The sequence below is a fragment of the Chiloscyllium plagiosum genome, chromosome 15, assembly GCF_004010195.1.
Source record: "Chiloscyllium plagiosum isolate BGI_BamShark_2017 chromosome 15, ASM401019v2, whole genome shotgun sequence".
NCBI classification, from domain to species: domain Eukaryota; kingdom Metazoa; phylum Chordata; class Chondrichthyes; order Orectolobiformes; family Hemiscylliidae; genus Chiloscyllium; species Chiloscyllium plagiosum.
The window spans coordinates 55,468,638-55,489,058 of NC_057724.1; the positions used below are offsets into that span (position 1 = coordinate 55,468,638).

The 20,421-nt window shown below is 39.4% G+C and overlaps 1 protein-coding gene across 1 annotated transcript in view; it reads left to right on the plus strand.

Moving 5' to 3' along the window:
* pgk1 (phosphoglycerate kinase 1) overlaps window positions 1–20,077 on the plus strand; it is a 35,487-nt gene extending 15,410 nt beyond the window's left edge. Inside the window, exons 5-11 of the mRNA XM_043704942.1 lie at window positions 3,903–4,006; window positions 4,609–4,728; window positions 6,880–6,994; window positions 8,767–8,946; window positions 9,934–10,111; window positions 18,326–18,424; window positions 19,691–20,077. Of these exons, the coding sequence (XP_043560877.1) occupies window positions 3,903–4,006; window positions 4,609–4,728; window positions 6,880–6,994; window positions 8,767–8,946; window positions 9,934–10,111; window positions 18,326–18,424; window positions 19,691–19,731 (837 nt within the window). The 3' untranslated portion in view covers window positions 19,732–20,077. The remainder of the gene's footprint in view (window positions 1–3,902; window positions 4,007–4,608; window positions 4,729–6,879; window positions 6,995–8,766; window positions 8,947–9,933; window positions 10,112–18,325; window positions 18,425–19,690) is intronic.
* The last annotated feature ends 344 nt before the right edge of the window (window positions 20,078–20,421 follow it).

Consider the following 20,421-nt stretch of genomic DNA (forward strand, 5'->3'; position numbering starts at 1 on the left):
TTTCTCTGGATTCTTGTTAGCTCATTTCTGAAGGCTTCCCATTTTCCAGCCGTCCCTTTACCTGCGAACATCTGCCCCCAATTGGCTTTCGAAAGTTCTTGCCTAATACTGTCAAAATTGGCCTTTCTCCAATTTAGAACTTCAACTTTTAGATCTGGTCTATCCTTTTCCATCATTATTTTAAATCTAATAGAATTATGGTCGCTGGCCCAAAAATGCTCCCCGCTGTCACCTCAGTCACTTGCCCTGCCTTATTTCCCAAGAGTAGGTCAAGTTCTGCACCTTCTCTAGTAGGTACATCCATATACGGAATCAGAAAATTGTCTTGTGCACTCTTAACAAATTCCTCTCCATCTAAACCCTTAACACTATGGCAGTCCCAGTTAATGTTTGGAAATCCCCTACCGTAACCACCCTATTATTCTTACAGATAGCTGAGATCTCCTTACAAGTTTGTTTCTCAATTTCCCTCTGACTATTAGGGGGTCTATAATACAATCCCAATAAGGTGATCATCCCTTTTTTATTTCTCAGTTCCACCCAAATAACTTCCCTGGACGTATTTCCAGGAATATCCTCCCTCAGCACAGCTGTAATGCTATCCCTTATCAAAAATTTAGGTGCAATCCGTCCTCCTTGTACAGGTCACTTCTACCCCAAAAGAGATTCCAATGATCCAAAACTGTGAGTCCTTCTCCCATATACCAGCTCCTCAGCCATGCATTCATCTGCTCTATCCTCCTATTCCTGCCCTCACTAGCTCGTGGCACTGGGAGTAATCCAGATATTACTACTCTCGAGGACCTCCTTTTAAATGCCTAACTCTCTGTAATCTCCCTTCAGAATCTCAATCTTTTCCCTTCCTATGTCATTGGTTCCAATGTGGACAGTGACCTCTTGCTGGCCGCTCTTCCCCTGTGAGAACATTCTGCACCCTCTAAGACATCCTTGATCCTGGCACCAGGGAAGCAACACACCATTCTGCTTTTTCGCTGCTGGCCAGAGAAACGTCTGTCTGTACCGCGGACTAGAGAACCGCCTAACACAAATGATCTCTTGGAACCCAATGTACCCCTCATTGCATTAGAGCCAGTCTCAATACCAGAAACTTGGCTGTTTGTGCTATGTTCCCCTGAGAATCCATCACCCCCTACATTTTCCAAAACTGCATACCTGTTTGAAATAGGAATATCCACAAAAGACTCCTGCACTCGCTGCCTTCCTCTCTTACCTCTCCTGGAGTTAATCCATCTATGTGACTGTATCTGAGACTTTCTCCCCTTTCTATAACTGCCATCCATCACATACTGTTGCTGTTGCAATTTCCTCATTGCTCCTAACTGTCTGTCCAACCGATCCATTTGATCTGATAAGATTCACATCCAACAGCACTTATGGCAGACATAATCTGCAGTAACCCTTAAACTCTCTTTAAATTCCCACATCTGTCAAGAAGTACATGTCACTCTATTAAAGGCCATTTTTGCTCCTTCACAATCTACAGACCCAGAAATTAACACCGTGTTATTCCTTTACAAACACTGCCCCAGGTTAAATTAATAGTTATGGCTTATATTTTAAGTTTAATCAAGAGACATATCTCCAAAAACACACAATCAAGAAAGAACCCACTCTGCTCACTACTGCAGATTCTCTGTAGGCCACACTTAAAACAACGATTAACTTGTCTGACTCTGTGCTGTGAACTATTATTAACTCTGCTGTGTACCTTATTGAAAATGTATTTGTCAAGTATCTTGTTTTTGAAGATTATTCCTATGAAGTTTCATTTTTATTGAAGGGTTTTGTGGCTAGTATTTAAACCTTTGGGTGGCACGGTGGCTCGATGGTTAGCACTGCTGCCTCACAGTGCCAGGGACCCATGTTTGATTCCAGCCTCTAGTGACTGTGCAAACTCCACAGGCATTCGCCCTGCGTCTACGTGGGTTTCCTCTCGGTGTTCCGGCTTCCTCCCATAGTCCAAAGATGTGCAGGTTAGGTGAATTGCTGTTCTAAATTTGGCTATAGTGTTCAGGGATGCGTAGGCTAGGTGCATTAGTCAGCAGAAATGTAGAGTAGTAGGGTAAGACAATGGGTCTGGATGGGATACTCGGTGGGTCGGTGTGGACTTTTTGGGCCAAATAACCTGTTTCCACACTGTGAGGATTCTATGAATCATAATGTCTGAATGTCAGAAGTCGCCATTACAGAATGATGACTTAATCCTTAAGGTCAAGTTGTATCCTGACTCTTTGTAGCTCAAGAAGATCACAGCAATCCAAGTCTAATGGGTCTCTTGTACTGAAATCAACCCAGATACAGTAATACTAGTTGCTCTCAGTTATGCTGACATTTACAGACTGACATTGGAGACTCCTTGAACTCAAGAATATATGGGCTGCAAAGTCAACTGGATTTTGGTGGTGACTTAATTTAGTACACATATGGTCTAAGAATAACTATAGTAAATATGGGGTATTCTTTTTGCAGACTCAGCATTATTCCCATCTGTATGTGTGCACAATTCTGTTTATAAGTATTCTGCAATTTAAAAAAAAAGGCTGGGTGTCAATGAATAACAAGTTTACATTAACAGCTTGGGCATCTAGGCATGATTTGGGTTGACTAGTAAAAGGAATGGCTACTGTTTAAGATCTTCAATATAATGGTGAACTGCAGTGAATTGAACCCTAGAAGATTTGGTAGAAACCTATCTATAAAGGATTAACACAGTTGATTTATTCACTAATGCTGTCATGTAACACCGGTGCCAAATGGTCTGCTTTTGCATTTGTTCCAATTGGAGCTTTATTCATGTTAGAGCATGGTTCCATACAGTTGCTGAATCTCCAATATGTTTTTAATGCTCAAGATTGATTAGATAATTGACTGGAAATGCTACAGCAATATTCTAGCTGAGCCTCATTTCCAACAAAAGCTACTAAGTAATGCTTAGGAATGTGAGACCAGGCTAAAATTTTATTCTCTTTGTCTCTTCCCATTCCTAGGTCATCTGAAGTTAATTGTCACACGTCTACTGCTTCATATTTCTAGTAACTGAGGTATAGCTAAAAGTGAACTTTTAATTAAAAGATAATCATGATCTATTGTAATGATCCAGAAAATTCATTGGGGAAAAAAAAAGTCTGACCAGTTATATTGACCTATTAGCACATTCAATAAGTGTTAATTTCTATTAATTACTATCATCATCCTTCATAAATTAAATTATTTTGCTTCAGGCCACACACTTAATTAAAACTTGATATTTTATGTAGATCAAGTAGTTTTAGTAATGGACATCAGTGTTGCACTGAGAAGAAAGTAGAACATCTAAGATTTACATTTGAGTGCTAGAAAAAGGCACGTTAGATGATTTAGATTTGAGTTTGCCCCAGTGCTGTCCTGCTGTGAAATAGCTATTTTCTGGAATTGGTAATGTGAATATTTGTGTAAGGTATTGAAAGCTTGGAGGAACTTTTCACAGGCACTCCAGAAAGATAATGTGCAATGTTGTTTTTTTTGTCTTCTCTAAGTAAATAGTTGCATGTTGGTAATTCACCACCTTTTATATGTATTTTCACACATTTTATAAATGTTTGTTGTGGTTGTATTATTCTGTGTGTGTGCACTTGGACACACTTCAGATTTTTCTCACTCTCAACTGGAACTTATAAATTGTAAGACTGTGGTACTTTGTAATCTGAAATACACTCATCACAAAGGAGCAATTTGTTGGCATTAAATGTAGAAAAATTGATTGTAAAAAATTATTAACTAAGTGAGGAACAGTTTACTTGATCAAATTTGATTTGAAAATGTAGGAAAGTTGTAAAAAAATACACTGAACTGGTCTTTTTTCCAAAAATTGTTTATGTATGTGTGTGTGTAATCCTTTTCAGATAAAAGCGGATGATGAAAAGGTCAAGTCTTTCCGAGCTTCACTGTCCAAGTTGGGTGATGTGTATGTCAATGATGCTTTTGGAACAGCACACAGAGCTCACAGGTGAGTTGTTTTTATCACTTGGCCAAGAGAAGGATTCAGGTTGAATATGTTTCGAGTTGTAATTGGCATAGAAACCTAATATACTTTTATGCTGAAGTAGGAACGTGGCAAATGCTACAGTGCACTGTTAAAAAGCTTCAAGATGTTATGGATAGGTTAGTGGAATGGGCTAATGGGGGGATGTAATTTAATTGGTTAAGTATAAAGTAATACGATTGGGAGCATGCATCCAATGGAAGAGTACTTGATAGTATGGATGATTATGAATAAGTAGAAACTCAAGTACATAATTACCTGTAAATGTTGATGAATAAATATATTTTTTAAAAAGCATTGAAATCTTATGTTGAAATACAAGAACAAAGCATCCATGGTGAATGTATATAACAAATTCCTAAGCCTGAAATTAGATAAAAATGACTTGCAGTACGTCAGAAAGATTTGTAAAATAACCAGAACCCAAGTAATGCTTTTGGTCTAAGTTCTTCACCAGTTGATAGACCCAAACTTAACCTGAAACCTTTGTAAATGAGATGACCAAATATTAATTTATTTGATTTATTCCTCTGATCAAGTACTATTTGTTTTTATATTTTTGTTAGCTCCATGGTTGGTGTAAATTTGTCAAAGAAAGCAGCTGGCTTCTTGATGAAGAAAGAGCTTGAGTATTTTGCCAAAGCTCTAGAAACCCCTGAAAGACCATTCCTTGCCATTCTGGGTGGGTAAGTGTCAAATCATTCAGTGTTTGTTTATTCACTCACGGGATGTGGGGATCTCTGGCTATGTCAGCATTTATTGCCCAGAGGGCTGTAGAGAGTCAGCGGCATCGTTGTGGGTCTAAAGTAACGTTTTGGCCAGACCAGATAAGGATGGCAGATTTCCTTATGATATGATCAGATGTTTTTCAACAATCGATAATGGTTTCGTGATCATCATTCAACCCTTACTTCCAGATTCTTTATTGAATTCAAATTCCATCATCTGCCACGGTGGGATTTGAACACAGGTTCTCAGGACATTAGCATCCAGTATGGTATTGCTTGCTTAGCTTTGCAAGAACTATTAGAACTATCCTGTTGCATGTGATTTTATGGCAAATACGTAATCCTGAAATAAAATTGACAAACTTTGTGTTAGGTTACACTAATCCGAGCCAGACTTCTACACTAATGATAAGGTCCTAAGGAGTATTGCTGAACAAAAAGACCTTGGAGTACAGGTTCATAGTTCCTTGAAAGTAGAGTCGGAGGTAGATAAGATAGTGATGAAGGCATTTGATATGCTTTCCTTTATTGGTCAGAGTATTGAGTATAGGAGTTGGGAGGTCTTGTTTTGGCTGTACCATGCAATCCTGGTCTCCTTGCTAACAGAAGGATGTTGTGAAACTTGAAAGGGTTCAGAAAAGAACCAGGTTTGGAGGGTTTCAGCTATAGGGAGAGGCTGAATAGGCTGGGGCTGTTTTCCCTGGAGCGTCAAAGGCTGAGGGGTTACCTTATAGAGGTTTATCAAATCCTGAGAGGCATGGATAGGATAAAGAGACAAGGTTTTAGTTCCTGAGGTGGAGGGCGGGGGGTCCAGAACTAGAGGGCATAGGTTTAGTGTGAGAGGGGTAAGATATAAAAGAGACCTAAGGAGCAACATTTTCAAAGAGGGTAGTGCATGTATGGAATTAGTTGCCAGAGGAAGTGGTCGAGGCTGGTGCAATTGCAACATTTAAAAGGCATCTGGATGGGTATATGAATAGGAAGGGTTTGGAGGGATATGGGGCGGGTACTGGCAGGTGGGACTAGATTAGGTTAGGATATCTGGTCGGCATGGACGAGTTGTACTGAAGGGTCTGTTTCTGTGCTGTACATCTCTATAACTCTCCAGGAGACAGAGATATTGCATGCTATAAGTCATCTTCAGGACAGAGTGAAGCACCAAAGATTGTTGGGATTTCGTTTGTCTGATAAAGTGACCAACTGTAGTGGGCTATTGTAGTTTGAATATCATTGCCATTTCATGCAATTGACATAAGTACTCTATAAGGAACCCCTATAACTTATAGACTACCTTTATTCAGATTCTGCAATGTTAATTCTGTAACACAATACTTTGAGTAAAGTATGGCTGAGATTAGAAAAATTATGTGTGGGAAGGAAATAATACAATGTAAAAACAGAAAGCTTGTATAAAAGAGACAAAAACAAACTGCAGAGCAGGAACTCAAAGTAGTCTCCAAGGAGTCTGGAAGAGCACAGCAAGCCAAGCAATATCAGGAGGTGGAGTTCTTCAGGAATTGTTTCAAATTTCCTACATAGGATAGTATTTTTGCACTAGCTTCATTTGCACCTGTATTAGAAGAAGAATAGTGTCTTTATCTGAGCAGTTGTTACAATAACTAGCTGAGAGGTTTGTTTTTAACAACCTCTTTCTTTGGCCAAACTGTAGTACCCCATAGTCACTGCAGCTGACGGAGTAACTTTAATTACTTCAGAAACTGAATTGTGCTCAATTATTGGACTCTTTAAAGGCTATCTTGTCTGTTTAGCATAATATTGAGAACAATAAAACTGCGTATGTTGAGAATTGAACTTGAGGTTGAGACGTCTTTAACAAAGCCTGCAAGTCAGTTTAAAGTGCGCTTTATAAAAAAAGGCCATAGTATTAAACTGTACATTCTTGATTCCAATCCATTAAATTTGCCCTGATGGAAGATTTTTTGTTAACAAGATATGAATCATTTGTGGGAGTTTGCTATTCCAGTCTCTTGATCTGCTCCATCATTCTTCTGTCAGCTGGTAATGATCAGTACTTGTTCAATTTGTACAGCAGTTTGATGAAAGACATGAAATTGTGTAGCCTTAAATGCTGCTTCTTCTGCTGTTCAGGGCTAAAGTTCAAGACAAGATTCAGCTCATCAGTAACTTGCTAGATAAGGTGAATGAAATGATTATCGGAGGTGGCATGGCCTTTACATTCCTGAAAGTCCTCAATAAGATGGAGGTATGTGCACTAACAGAATTGCATCATCATACTTCCCCTTTGCTAAGTTAATCAACAGATTTTATTTTCCTATTGCAATACAGAATTTCTGTTTAAAGCATTGCATAAGAAAACATTGTTGTAGCAATTATTACACCATTTTAAATTTTCAAATTATATTCCCTTGCCAGAATATTTGCTTTTTCTCTAGTAACATTAGAGATAGAGGTACAGCTCGGAACCAGATTCTTTGGTCTAACTCATCTACACCAACCGGATATCCTAAATTAATCTAGTCCCATTTGCCCACACTTGGCCCATATCCTTCTAAACCCTTTCTATTCATATACCCAAAGTGATGTCTTTTAAATGTTGTAATTATACCAGCCTCCTCCACTTCCTCTGGCAGCTCATTCCATACATGCACCGCCCTTTGTATGAAAAATTTGCCCCTCAGTTTTCTTTCAAATGTTTCCCTCTCGCCTTAAACTTATGCACTCTTGTTTCTGGACTCCCTCTCCCCAGAGAAAAGACCTTGCCTATTTCCTCTATCTATGACCCTCATGATTTTATAAACCTCTAAGGTCACCCCTAATCCTCTGATGCCTCATGAAAACACCCCTAGCCTATTCAGTCTCTCCCTATAGCTCAAGCCCTTAACCTTGGCAACATCCTTGTAAATCTTTTCTGAACCGTTTCAAGTTTCACAATATCCTTCCTATAGGAGGGAGACCAGAATCTCTCTCAATATTCTAAAAGTGGCCTAACCAACATCTTGTGCAGCTGCAATAGGAGCTCCCAATTCCTATACTCACTGCTCTGACCAACCTTTGAGCGTTTATACATTATATTTACTCCTTTCTTCAACTTGGTCCTTGCTGCTTCCATCACAATCTCAGTCTCTGAATTGTAGTTTTTTTCCCTGCCCTCTGGCTGAGACCCAGGATTGTACTGATACTCTTGAACACTAGAATATATGCATCCATGAGACATAGCATACATGAGACAGAATTTGCACTTTATCCTCTTTCATGTTCATGTGCAGGTTATTATCTTGGTTTTTTTTTTAGGGCATTTTCTTTTGTTGTTTTGCGTTTTACTGCCCTATTAATGTAATTGTCTCTACAATATTGATTGTCCAAAACCTGATCTGATTTGAGAGCAGGCACTATGGGGGAGTAGAAGGTTTATGTATGATATGAAATGCATTCCTTCTGTTCTTCTTTGCCATAAATGTAGGATGCACATATATACCAACATTTTCTGACTTTCCAGAGTTTTTTTCGTAAAGCAGTGGTTTTAAGTATAGTCCTGGTATTGCTGCATGAGTTAGGACTCTTGTTTAAAAAAAAAAGGATGCTCAATAAAACAGTTGTTGTACTATGTCAATTCAACATTCTGTAGCTCTTTCTCAAGGATTTTCCCTCCTTCATTGATGCTCTGTAAAAACGAAAATGAAATAAGAAATCCTTTTATTCTGAGTTTGAGTCTCCCTAAGGAGGTTTCAGGCCAATTCACTTTCAACAATCTGTTCTGAATAATCTGCTCACATTTTGACTGCTGTAAGTAATTACATCACGACAACAAAGATGATCTACAAAATCCATCTAAATTCCCTCTGCCTACCCCTAACTGGCAGAGATAATAAGTCATAATTTTGAAATTGTGCCAAATATTCTGAGATCTTTGATTTAATTAATCATGATAAACATCTCAATGCCCACAGCTATAAGGGAACAGTGTACAATGCTTTCTGGATATTTATAAATATTACATAATTTTTACACTTTCAGATTGGTACTTCCCTCTACGATGAAGAAGGCTCTAAAATAGTCAACGATTTGATGGCTAAGGCTAAGAAGAACGGTGTGATCATCACACTGCCTGAAGATTTTGTGATCGCAGATAAATTTGATGAAAATGCCAATACTGGAGCAGCCACAGTGGCTGCAGGAATTCCAGCAAATTGGATGGTAAGTTAGTGAGATGGTTTAATTTTAACACTTTTTTTTTAGTTTTAATAATGTGTTTTATGTCCTGTAACTTTCAAAGTATCTGAGTCAAAAGGTTTCTTTTTGAAATCTAATCCCTATTATCATGGAAAGTTAGCAGCTAACTTGCCAAGACCAGTCTTAGAAATCGCAAATTTAGTAAGTAAACAAATCTGATCAACTTTAGTTATGTTGGTTAAGACTTTCATGCTAATTGAGACAAGCCATGTGAAGGGGATGGAATATTTTGCTATTTCAAGTGCCCCACCCCATAATAGAGACAGTTGCAGAAGAAAAATACTCTTCTCCATCTTCAAACAGGCCTTTGTTCTAAAAGTATTCATTCTGTACTGGTGACATGTTCGTTTCCTGTATTGGTTCATCATTATTGTGTCATAGAGTCCTATAGCACCGAGACAGGCCCTTCGGTCCAAATTGGTCCGTGCTGACAAAAAAAACTGCAACAGTGCAATGGCCAGGAAATGAACCCAGGTCAACTGGCAGCTATACTCACCACTATAACCCCATTATAGTCTCTTACTGGATATTGACTCCAAATTAAAAGCCATTTTGTAATGTGAATCTGTATCCAATAAGAACTGACTTGAAAACACTTAAGTTCACTTCATGTCTGACAACTGCATATAACAGAAAAACACAATTTTGACTCATCAGCCTTTTTACCATATGAAATCAAATCTCTTGTGAGTTAACATGTACTGCTCTAAGAAACAAATTAGTGTTTTGTAAATATCAAGATTTGTGTGGAGCAACTTGAATGTTCTAAATATTTCACCTTTAACTAGTTCATATCTGCTACATTTGGTTGTACTCTTTCTTACTATTCTGTATAACAATGACCTTAAGGTATTAAACACCTGTATCAATATCTTATCATTTGTTAGAAATGTCAAATTTTATTTCCCCAAATCAGATTTTGATGTATGTTTAATTGTTTTTATCCTCAAGGGTCTTGATTGTGGTCCTGAGAGTGTTAAGAAGTTTGTTGCTGCTGTGGGCAGGGCCAAGCTGATTGTGTGGAATGGTCCTGTTGGTGTTTTTGAGTGGGACAAGTTTGCCAATGGCACCAAGGCAGTTATGGACAAGGTTGTGGAAGTTACCCAGAAAGGCTGTATCACTATTATTGGTAAGTATGGAGTGACACTTAGAAAATTCCTTTTTTCAGATGAGAAAAGCCCTGCCAGTTTGTAGTGTTCATGGGTTAAGGTGGGCTATATTGTTAATAGCAGAACTTGGTGTTGAGGTTTTCATGTAATCCAGTTTCACATTTTTTGTAATTAGAACATAGAACAGTACAGCACAGAACAAGCCCTTCAGCCCACGATGTTGTGCCGACCACTGATACTCATGCATGCACCCTCAAATTTCTGTGACCATATGGGTGTCCAGTAGTCTCTTAAATGTCCCCAATGACCTTGCTTCCACAACTGCTGCTGGCAACGCATTCCATGCTCTCTCAACTCTCTGTGTAAAGAACCCACCTCTGACATCCCTTCTATATTTCCTCCAACCAGCTTAAAACTATGACCCCTCGTATTAGTCATTTCTGCCCTGGGAAATAGTCTCTGGCTATCGACTCTATCTATGCCTCTCATTATCTTGTATACCTCAATTAGGTCCCCTCTCCTCCTCCTTTTCTCCAATGAAAAAAGTCCAAGCTCAGTCAACCTCTCTTCATAAGATAAGCCCTCCAGTCCAGGCAGTATCTTGGTAAACCTCATCTGAATCCTCTCCAAAGCATCCACACCTTTCCTATAATAGGGCGACCAGAACTGGATGCAGTATTTCAAGTACGGTCTAACCAAAGTGTTATAGAGCTGCAACAAGATCTCGAGACTCTTAAACTCGATCCCCCTGTTAATGAAAGCCAAAAATATAACTTTTTGTTGAAGCTGGACTTGTTAATTCCCTATGAAGTGTAAGTTTAGGGTTACTCTGAAAAAGCTTCTTAAACATTTGCACTGATTTATATAAAGTATTCTCCTTTAGATGTGGCTCATGGTTTAATGAGTACAAAAATGACTTTGAGGTTGGTCATGAAAATCAACTTGGGTACAAAATGTATTTCAATTTCCCTTCCCTTTTGGAGAGTGTGAGAGAAGCTTTACAATGAAAAGTATCTTTTTTTTTAATAGCACCATTGGATGAGGGCATTGCTGGCCAAGCCAGCATTTATTGCCCATCTGTAATTGCCCAAAGGGCAATTAAGAGTCGACCACATTGCTGTGGATATGGAGTCAAATGTACACCAGACTAGGTAAGGATGGTAGTTTCCTTCCGAAAGAACGTTAGTGAACAAGATGGGTTTGTCTGACAATTGAAAATGGATTCATGGTCATTATTAGACTCTAAATGCCAGATTTTTAAAATTGATTTTTCAAATCCTTTGTCTGCCATTGCAGGATTCAAACCCACGTCCCTAGAACATTATCTGGGTCTCTGCATTAACAATTCAGTGATAATACCACGAGGTGATCTCCTCTCCTGCCTTGCCATTGAAAGCTATGGGGACTATGTTATGTGGTCCAGGTCCTAACATTTGCAAGCTATAAATGCAGTTGCACTGCTCTTGTCCTCACTTAACATCCACATATTTGCCTTCCACAGTGGTAATAGGTAACAATTAGCTTTGAAAATAATTTTTATTATTCTTTACTTCCCAAAAACCAAATGTCTAAGGCCGGCGATACACAAACATAAACATGGCCACAGTACCAGAGACACTCACAGTGACTAATTCCTCCTTCCCAGCTCCCAAAGCGATCTAAACACATCCAACACCGCCCCCCAACCTTGTCCAATACTGCCTCCTGCCTGGCCCCATCCCTAACCCCATCCAGCACTGCCCCCGCTCCTTCCTTGGGGCAGCCAGACTTGACACCAACAATAAGACTGCTGCTGAAACTGCCTTTGTGGGGTAAGTCTCCAAATAGCGTGCGCACAGATACAGCCATACACACAACTTTTAACTACAACGTTTTGACACGTTCCACGTTTGCCCTGTACAGGACAATGTTGGAGAGATTATCTGGGGATGGGGTTTAGGGTACACCCCTCCGTAGAATTCCAGGGAAAGTGTGGGGGGAGAGAGAGAGGGTGGGAGGTCAGTCATTTGGAGACTGTGCCTGTTTAATCACTAAACAAAAGACGCGATGACTGTTGGAAACACATCTTTGATGCAATGTTTCTATCGGGACCTCAAGATCTCCTTCGGATAATCTGATTTTCGGATAATTGGTATTCAGATAATCGAGGTTCCTCTGTAACTGACACCACAATAATTTATTATTGAGGTAGGACATAATTTCTATAAGTGAAGCTGTTTTTCTTTAAAGTTATAAATATACCATGCCAGAGTCAATTGAATACTAAATGTAAGACTACTTTTTCCATATTTACCTCTGTACAACAAATTATTATAATCGGGCTGTAGCCAAAGTTCTATCAATAGCAAATGCTCCCTTCCAACCTGGCATCTCCTGTCACAAAGCTAGCCCCCTTTTTTTTCTAAAAGCTGTTCTTTGGCTCAAAGAGATTCTCTGTCCTTGATTTTTGTCAGAGGGCTAATAAACCGGGCCGGGCTCCGATCAGTCTGGTTTGTTACAGAGATTAAAATGATTTTGAAGCCTTTTGTTTATACGAAAACAGATGAGAATTAAGGCCTAAGTGGTCATGTTTTAGAAGTGACCTGTGTAAAGAAAGGGGAGTGGTCAGCTCTCTGAGCTGAGCAGTTTTAGTTCAGTCTTGAACTGGTTGTAAGTTCAACAGGGAGCTCTGTGGAAACTCATTCTCTCTTTTCTGCCCTTCAACTTCAACCTGTAAGCCTGTGTTCTATTTATAGTGGTTTTTAAAGGGAGTTTGTTTATTGGGACTGTTGTGTATATTCGGAACAGCACGATTAAGTCTACTTGGATAGGCTGAGTTCTTTGTTCTTTGTGTTTCATTGTGTAATTTTGTGAATAAAGGATTGTCTATTTTAAAATCTAGCTAACTTTAATCTGGGTAATTTTCACTGTACGCTTACTGAAACAAATTGCAAAGTTATGGTTTGTGCTGCCTGCTTAAGAATGTTTTGAGTGGTCTGCCTAGTCCATAACACTCCTTTCACAGCCTCAAACCCTCTTGTCATCCCTTGTTTCTCACCACCTTGACATGAGAACCCAGCATTTCCCTTGTCTTTGGGTAAATACTGTACATGTTTTAATAACTTTTATGCTGGAAAAACAAAGTTACTAGATGTACATATTTCAATCACAGTAAGCACAGAAGACATAGGAGCAGATTCAGGCAATTTTTGCCCATTGAGTCTGCTCCATCATTCAGTTAGATCATGGCTGGTCTGATAATCTTTGAGGCTCATATATTTTTAATGCCCATACTGATTAAAAATGTGTCTCAGCCATGAATATCTTTGATGACCCAGCTCTCTGTGGTAAAGAATATCACTAATCCACTACCCTCCTAGAAGAAATATTTCCACATCACTTTCCTAAATGGCTGACACTTTGTTCTGACCTTATGCCCTCTGGTCCCAGACTGTAAGGGGAAATGACCATTCTACATCTACTTGTAAACCCCCTAAGAATCTTATGTTTCAATAAGGTCTCCTCACATTCCTCTAAACACTAATGAGTACAGTTCCAACCTTCTCCATTCATCCTCATAAGAAAATCACTCCATACCTGGGAATAACCTAGAGAACTTTCTCTGGACTGCTTCCAGTACCAGTATATCTTTCCTTAGATAAAGGGGTCTAAACCTTTTTTGCAATATTCTAGGTGTGGTCTGACTAATTCCTTGTGTAGTTATAGGATGACTTCATGTTTATTCTCTAATCACCCCAAGACATTCTATGCTTGTGTGAGGAACAAGAGGAGGGCCGATCAGGGATAGTGGAGGGAACTTGTGCCTGGAGTCGGAGGAGGTTGGGGAGGTCCTTATTGAATACTTTACTTCAGTGAGAGGGACTTTGTCATTTGTGAGGACAGGGTGAAACAGGTTGATATTAAGGAGGATGTGCTGGAAATTTTGAAAACATGAAGATAGGTAAGTTGCCTGGCCCAGATGGGATATACCCAAGGTTACTACAGGAAGTGAGGGAAGGGATTGCTGCATCTTTGGCAATGATCTTTGTGTCCCCACTGTCCACTGGAGTAGTACCAGATGATTGGCACATGGCAAATGTTATTCCCTTGTTCAAGAAAGGGAATAGGAATAACCCTGGAAATTCTTGCGTCGGTGGTGAGCAAATTATTGGAGAGGATTCTGAGAGACAGGATATATTTTGGAGAAGCATAGCCTGATTAGAGATTAGTCAGCATGGCTTTTTTGTGGGGCACATCATGCCTCACAAGCCTTATTGAATTCTTTGAGGATGTGACAAAACACACTGAAGGTATAGCAATGGATGTGGTGTATGTGGATTTTAGCAAGGCGTTTGATAAGGTTCCCCATGGTAGGGTCATTCAGAAAGTAAGGAGGCATGGGATACAGAGAAAATTGGCTGTCTGGATAGAGAACTGGCTGGCCCTTGGAAGCAGGTGGTAGCAGATGGAAAATATTTAGCCTGGAGCTCGGTGACCAATGGTATTCCCCTGGGATCTGTTTTGGGACCTCTGCTCTTTGTAATTTTTATAAATGACTTGGATGAGGAAGCGGAAAGGTGGGTTGCCGATGACCTGAAGATTGGTGAAGTTGTGGATAGTGTGGAAGGCTGTTGTAGGGTGCAGTGAGATGTTTAAAGAATGCAGAGCTGGGTTGAGAAGTGGCAGATGGAGTTCAATCTGGAAAAGTGTGAAGTGATTGATTTTTGAAAGGTTGAATTTGAATGCAGATTACAGGGTTAAAGGTAGGATTCTTGGCAGTGTGGATGAACAGTGCAATCTTTGGGTCCATGTCCATAGATGCCTCAAGTTGCCACCCCGGTTGATAGGGTTGTTAAGAGAGCATATGCTGTGTTGGCTTTCATGAACAGGGGAATTGAGTTTAAGAGCCATGGGGTAATGCTACAGTTCTGTAAGGCCCTGGTTAGACCACACTTGGAATATTGTGTCCAGTTCTGGTTGCCTCATTTTAGGAACAATGTGGAAACTTTAGAGAGGGTGCAGAGGAGATTTACCAGGATGCTGCTTGGACTGGAGGGCATGTCTTATGAAGAAAGGTTGAAGGAGCTCGGGTTTTTCTCATTGGTGAAAAGGATGAGAGGTGATTTGATAGGGGTGTAGAAGATGATGAGAGGCATAGAGAGAGTGGATAGCCAGAGACTTTTTCCCAGGGTGGAAGTGGCTATCATGAGGTGGCATAATTTTAAGGTGATTGGAAAAAGGTTTAGGGGACATGTCAGAGGTTGGTTCTTTATGCAGAGTGGTTGGTGCGTGGAATGCACTGCCAGCAGTGGTGGTAGTGTAAGATAGATTAGGGACATTAAAGCGACTTTTGGATAGATAGACTCATGGGTGATAGTAGAATGAAGGGTATGTAAGTTAGTTTGATCTTAGAGTAGATTAAAATGTCGGCTCAACATGGAGGGCCAGTCCATTTGCATTTCTTCTTACCTGCTGAGCTTGGTTACCAGTATTTTATGTTTCTTGAATAAGGACTCCGAAATCTCTGTACTGTAGCTTTTTGCAGTCTTTCTCCACTTAAATAGTATTCAGCTTCTTTATTCTTCCAGGAAAAATGCATGATCTCATTTTCCCATATTATATTCCATTTACCAAGTTTTTGCCCTTTCATTCAACGCTTTAATTCTGTTCCAGCCTCATCACATGCCTTCCCACCTTCTTTTGTCATTTGGAGATAGTATATTTATCAAAGTCATTATTGTGACCCAGCAGTGATCATGTGGCACCACACTAGTGTTGTTGTCCTTAAAATGTCTCCTTTATTCTAACTCTGTTGTCTATTAGTTAACCAGTTTTCTATCTATGGTAATATACAACCTTCAACACCATGGGCTCGTATCTTATTAATTAGCCAAATGTGTGGTACCCTATCAAATGCCTTCTGGAAAATCACATAAATTACATCCACTGCTTCCCCTTTATCTATTGCTTGTTATCACTTGAAAGAATTCAAATAAGTATGTCAGGCATGATTTCTCCTTTGTGAAGTCATGCTGACTCTATTTGATTTTTATTATTCGTTTTAAATATTTTGTTTACAACCTTTAAAATAGAACATTTTCCCAATACACACTTGTTACATTGGCATTTTTTTCAATCTTCCAGCACTTTTTCAGAATTTTAAGGGTTCGTTGTTATAGATCATTTGCTTGATTATCATTTGGTTTCTAAAACTTCCCAAATCAGGTTGTAAGTTTGCTCGCTGAGCTGGAAGGTTTTTCGGATGTTTCATCACCATGCTAGGTAACATCAATTCACGGAAGGCTCACTGATGCAGGTGTTACATCCTGGTTTTCATTTTTGTCTTGGTCTCTTAAGGTGTGTGATATCATTTCCGGTTCTTTTTCTAAGAGGTTGGTAAATGGGGTCCAAATCAATTACGTGTATTGATAGAGTTCTAGTTTGAGTGCTAGGTCTCCAGGAATTCCCTTATGTGTCTGTTTAGTCTGTCCTCGGATGGATGTTACCTAGCATGGTGACGAAACCTCTGAAAACAAACCTTTTAGCTCAGCAAACAAACGTACAACATGAACGTCAAATCTACTCAAAAATTGCAAACACTTGCCAAATAGAGTCATAGAGATGTACAGTACGGAAACTGACCTTTCGGCCCAACTTGTCCATGCCGACCAGGTATCCCAATCCAATCTAGTCCCATCTCCCAGCATCCGGCCTATATCCCTCCAAACCCTTCCTGTTTATATACCCCTACAGATTTAAACGTTGCAACTGTACTAGCCTCTACCACTTCCTCTGGCAGCTCATTCCATACACTCACCACTCTGTGTGAAAATGTTGCACGTTTGGTCTCATATCTTTCACCCTCTCACCCTAAACCTATGCCCTCTAGTTCTGGATTCCCCCACCTCTGGGAAAAGACTTTGTCTATTTACCCTATTCATGCCCCTCATGATTTTATAAACCTCAATAAGGTCACCCCTCAGCCTCTGACACTCCAGGGAAAACAGCCTTAGCTTATTCAACTTCTCCCTAGAGCTCAAATCCCCCAACCCTGGAAAACATCCTTGTAAATCTTTTCTGAACCCTTTTGAGTTTCACAATATCGTTCTGATAGGAAGGAGACCAGAATTGCACGCAATGTTCCAACAGTGGCCTAACCAATGTCCTGTACAACCGCAACATGACTTCCCAACTCCTGTATTCAATACTCTGACCAATGAAGGAAAGCATACCAAACGCTGCCTTCACTATCCTATCTACCTGCGACTCTACTTTCAAGGAGCTATGAACCTGCACTCCAAAGTCTCTTTGTTCAGTAACACACCCTAGGACCTTACTATTAAGTGTATAAGTCCTACTAAGATTTGTTTTCCTAAAATGCAGCACTTTGCAACCTCTGGTTTACTCTTCATCTTTACTCTATTGCATGTTGCTTTCAATTTGATGCTGGCCTTCACTTCCTTGGTTACCATGGTCAGCTTATCCCTTTCTTAGAATCTTTCTTCCTCACTGGGATATACCTTTGTTTTGAGTCATTTAAATATTTTCTTCAACATCTGTCATTGTTCATCAGCTATTTGTTTTCTGTTACACTCTTGCCCAGTTGACTCCCCCAACTCTGCCTTCATTTCTTTCTAATGACCCTTGTTTAAATTTAGTAAGGTTGTTTCTGACCCATTTCTCACTCAAACTGAATGCTAAATTCTACCACGTTATGGTTACATTATCAGAGGACCTTTTTTACTTTGACATTGCTTATAAAAACCTTCCTTATTACACTAACAGATCCAAAATAACCTGATACCTGGTTAGAACCATAACCTATTGTTTTCGGCAACTTTCCTGAATACACTCTGAATTCTTCCTTGTGACTCCCTCTGCCAATTTTTGGTTTTTATCGATCTACATGAAGCTTCAAGTCATTGATGTATTGGCTTTTCAATATCTTTTGACTTATTCTGTCCTACAGTATAGCTGCTGTTAAGGGACCGATAGACAGTTTTCACCAGTATCATCTTTCTATTGTTATTTCATGTCTCCACTTATTTGGATTTTACATTTTCCAATCCAAGATCCATTTCTTGCAATTGTACTTATTCTGTCCCATACTAACAAAGCTACCCCATTATTCTTTCCTTCCTAAATAAAATCAGTACTGGAGAATCTCAACAGGTCTAACAGAGAGTCTGAAGAAGAGCCGTACTGATCTTAAAATTTTAACTCTTTTTAACTACTTTTTTTAAATCATGTTTTAGGTGGTGGCGATACAGCCACTTGCTGTGCCAAGTGGAACACTGAAGACAAAGTCAGCCATGTTAGCACTGGAGGTGGAGCCAGTTTAGAACTGCTTGAAGGTGAGCTTCAGATTTTGGGGTCTTCTACTTTCATTCGGTGTAATCATTAAGAACTGAGAAAATGTTATTTTGTTTAATGTTCAGTGAAGGAACCTAAGCATAAATGCTGGTTCATGCAATAGTGGGACTGATGTATGAGGAGAGGTTCTCAGTTAGGATTATATTTGCTGGGGTTTGGAAGAATGAGTGGGTGATCTCATTTTTAAAAAAAAACTACCAAATTCCAACAGATAGGCTGGATACAGGAAGGGTGTTCCCTACAGGAAGGAATCCATTCCAAGGATACAGGGTAAACTTTTAGGATTGAGATGAGGAAAAATGTCTTCACCCGGTGAGTGGTGAGCCTGTGGAATTCTGTCACAAAGTGATTGATGCCAAAACATTGAGTGTTTCAAGGAGGGGTTGGAAATAGCACTTTGGGTTAAAGTTGTCAAAGGATATGTGGGCAAAGCAAGAACAGGCTATAGAGTTGGATGACCAGCCATGACCATAACTGCATGGTAGAGCAGCTTGAAGGGCTGAATGGCCTACTCTTCTTTTCTATGTTTGTGTTTCATAGGTTTTATTGTGTGGTTATAGTTGGTTAACTTTTTCCTTTAAACTCAGCCTCACATTATTCACAAGGTTAAATTGGGACAAATAGACATATGAACATTTGTTCATTAAATTACAGCCAAATATTCCAGTACTCCCATGCTAGTTACTGAGCTCTCCTCTGTCAGGTAAGATCTTGCATTGGTTGATACATGAGCAGCCCAGTGAGACTTATTGATTTTTCTGCTATTTTCATGGCTTCTGCTCAGTGCCACATAAACAAATCTTGCAAGGCTCACACTTCCTGTCACATAAAGAAATAAAATGCATTTTTGTTTGCTCGTCCTTGCAATTAAAACTCTCAGGTCTCTGAACTCGATCCTTTTCTTGAAATTTTTGTGAGAATTGTGCAATGGGCTTTTGAAACACAAGCTTTACTAAGCCAAATATCAACACTATTATCAGCATCGGTGTTGAAAGCTTTAAATCTGTTGCAGTTTTGAAAATTTTAATCCATATTAGGTATGTAAAAAGATTCTGTTCATAAATTACGTTTGAATAGTTCTGCAAAACTGAGACATGTGAGGAAGAGCTAAGCCTTCCGTTAACATTCTTTTCCAAGAAATGGAAGATAGTGCTACAGATGACAAAAGGTTGTAAAATATGCTGCTGGCAACCTACCTGACACACTTTCTCATGCAAGCCCCATCCTATTTTGTTTTCTGTTTCTAGGTAAAGTTCTCCCAGGAGTAGATGCTCTCAGCAACATCTAAGGACGAGACAACAAGTTGGGTTCCCTTGCACACATGCCTCAAGGATTTCACTCTTATGCTTTAGAATATTCAAAAAGTAATTGTTTCAATAATGTAGATCATTGTAAATGATGAAAATTAGCTTGTTGCTGTCTTGTTTTATGTATATATAATGTAGTCCTAAAGTAATTTGTTCAGTTTTGTCCAATTTTTATGTAATCAATTGTCCACTTATAATGTTGAAATGGCTTTACAAGCAATTATTGTCTTTCATGGACTGTAGAGCACTGATGCACCAAAGTAAGTTTACAATTCTGTTTTCACTGGAAATGGACTGTAATGACTGCTGAATAAATAAATGTGCATATGTCCTGGCTTTTTATTGAGAAATGGTGATCAGGTGGATTGGAATTTAAGGTTCTGAATTAGGGGGAAAAGACCATATAATAAGAGAAAATCTGGACAAAATGAATTGGGAGCAGATACTTGAGGGAAAGTTCACATCAGAGCAGTGAAAATCATTCTAAAGGGTAATAATGGGTATGCAGGCCAACATTCCTATAAAAGCGAAGGATGAGATCGCCAAGTGCAGACAATTCTGAATGTCAGGAAATGTATAGGATTGATTGGGAAAGCAAAGGAAGTTTATGGTACATACTGAGGCTTCCAAACAGTGGATGCACTGGAGGAATATGGAAAGTGCAGGATGTT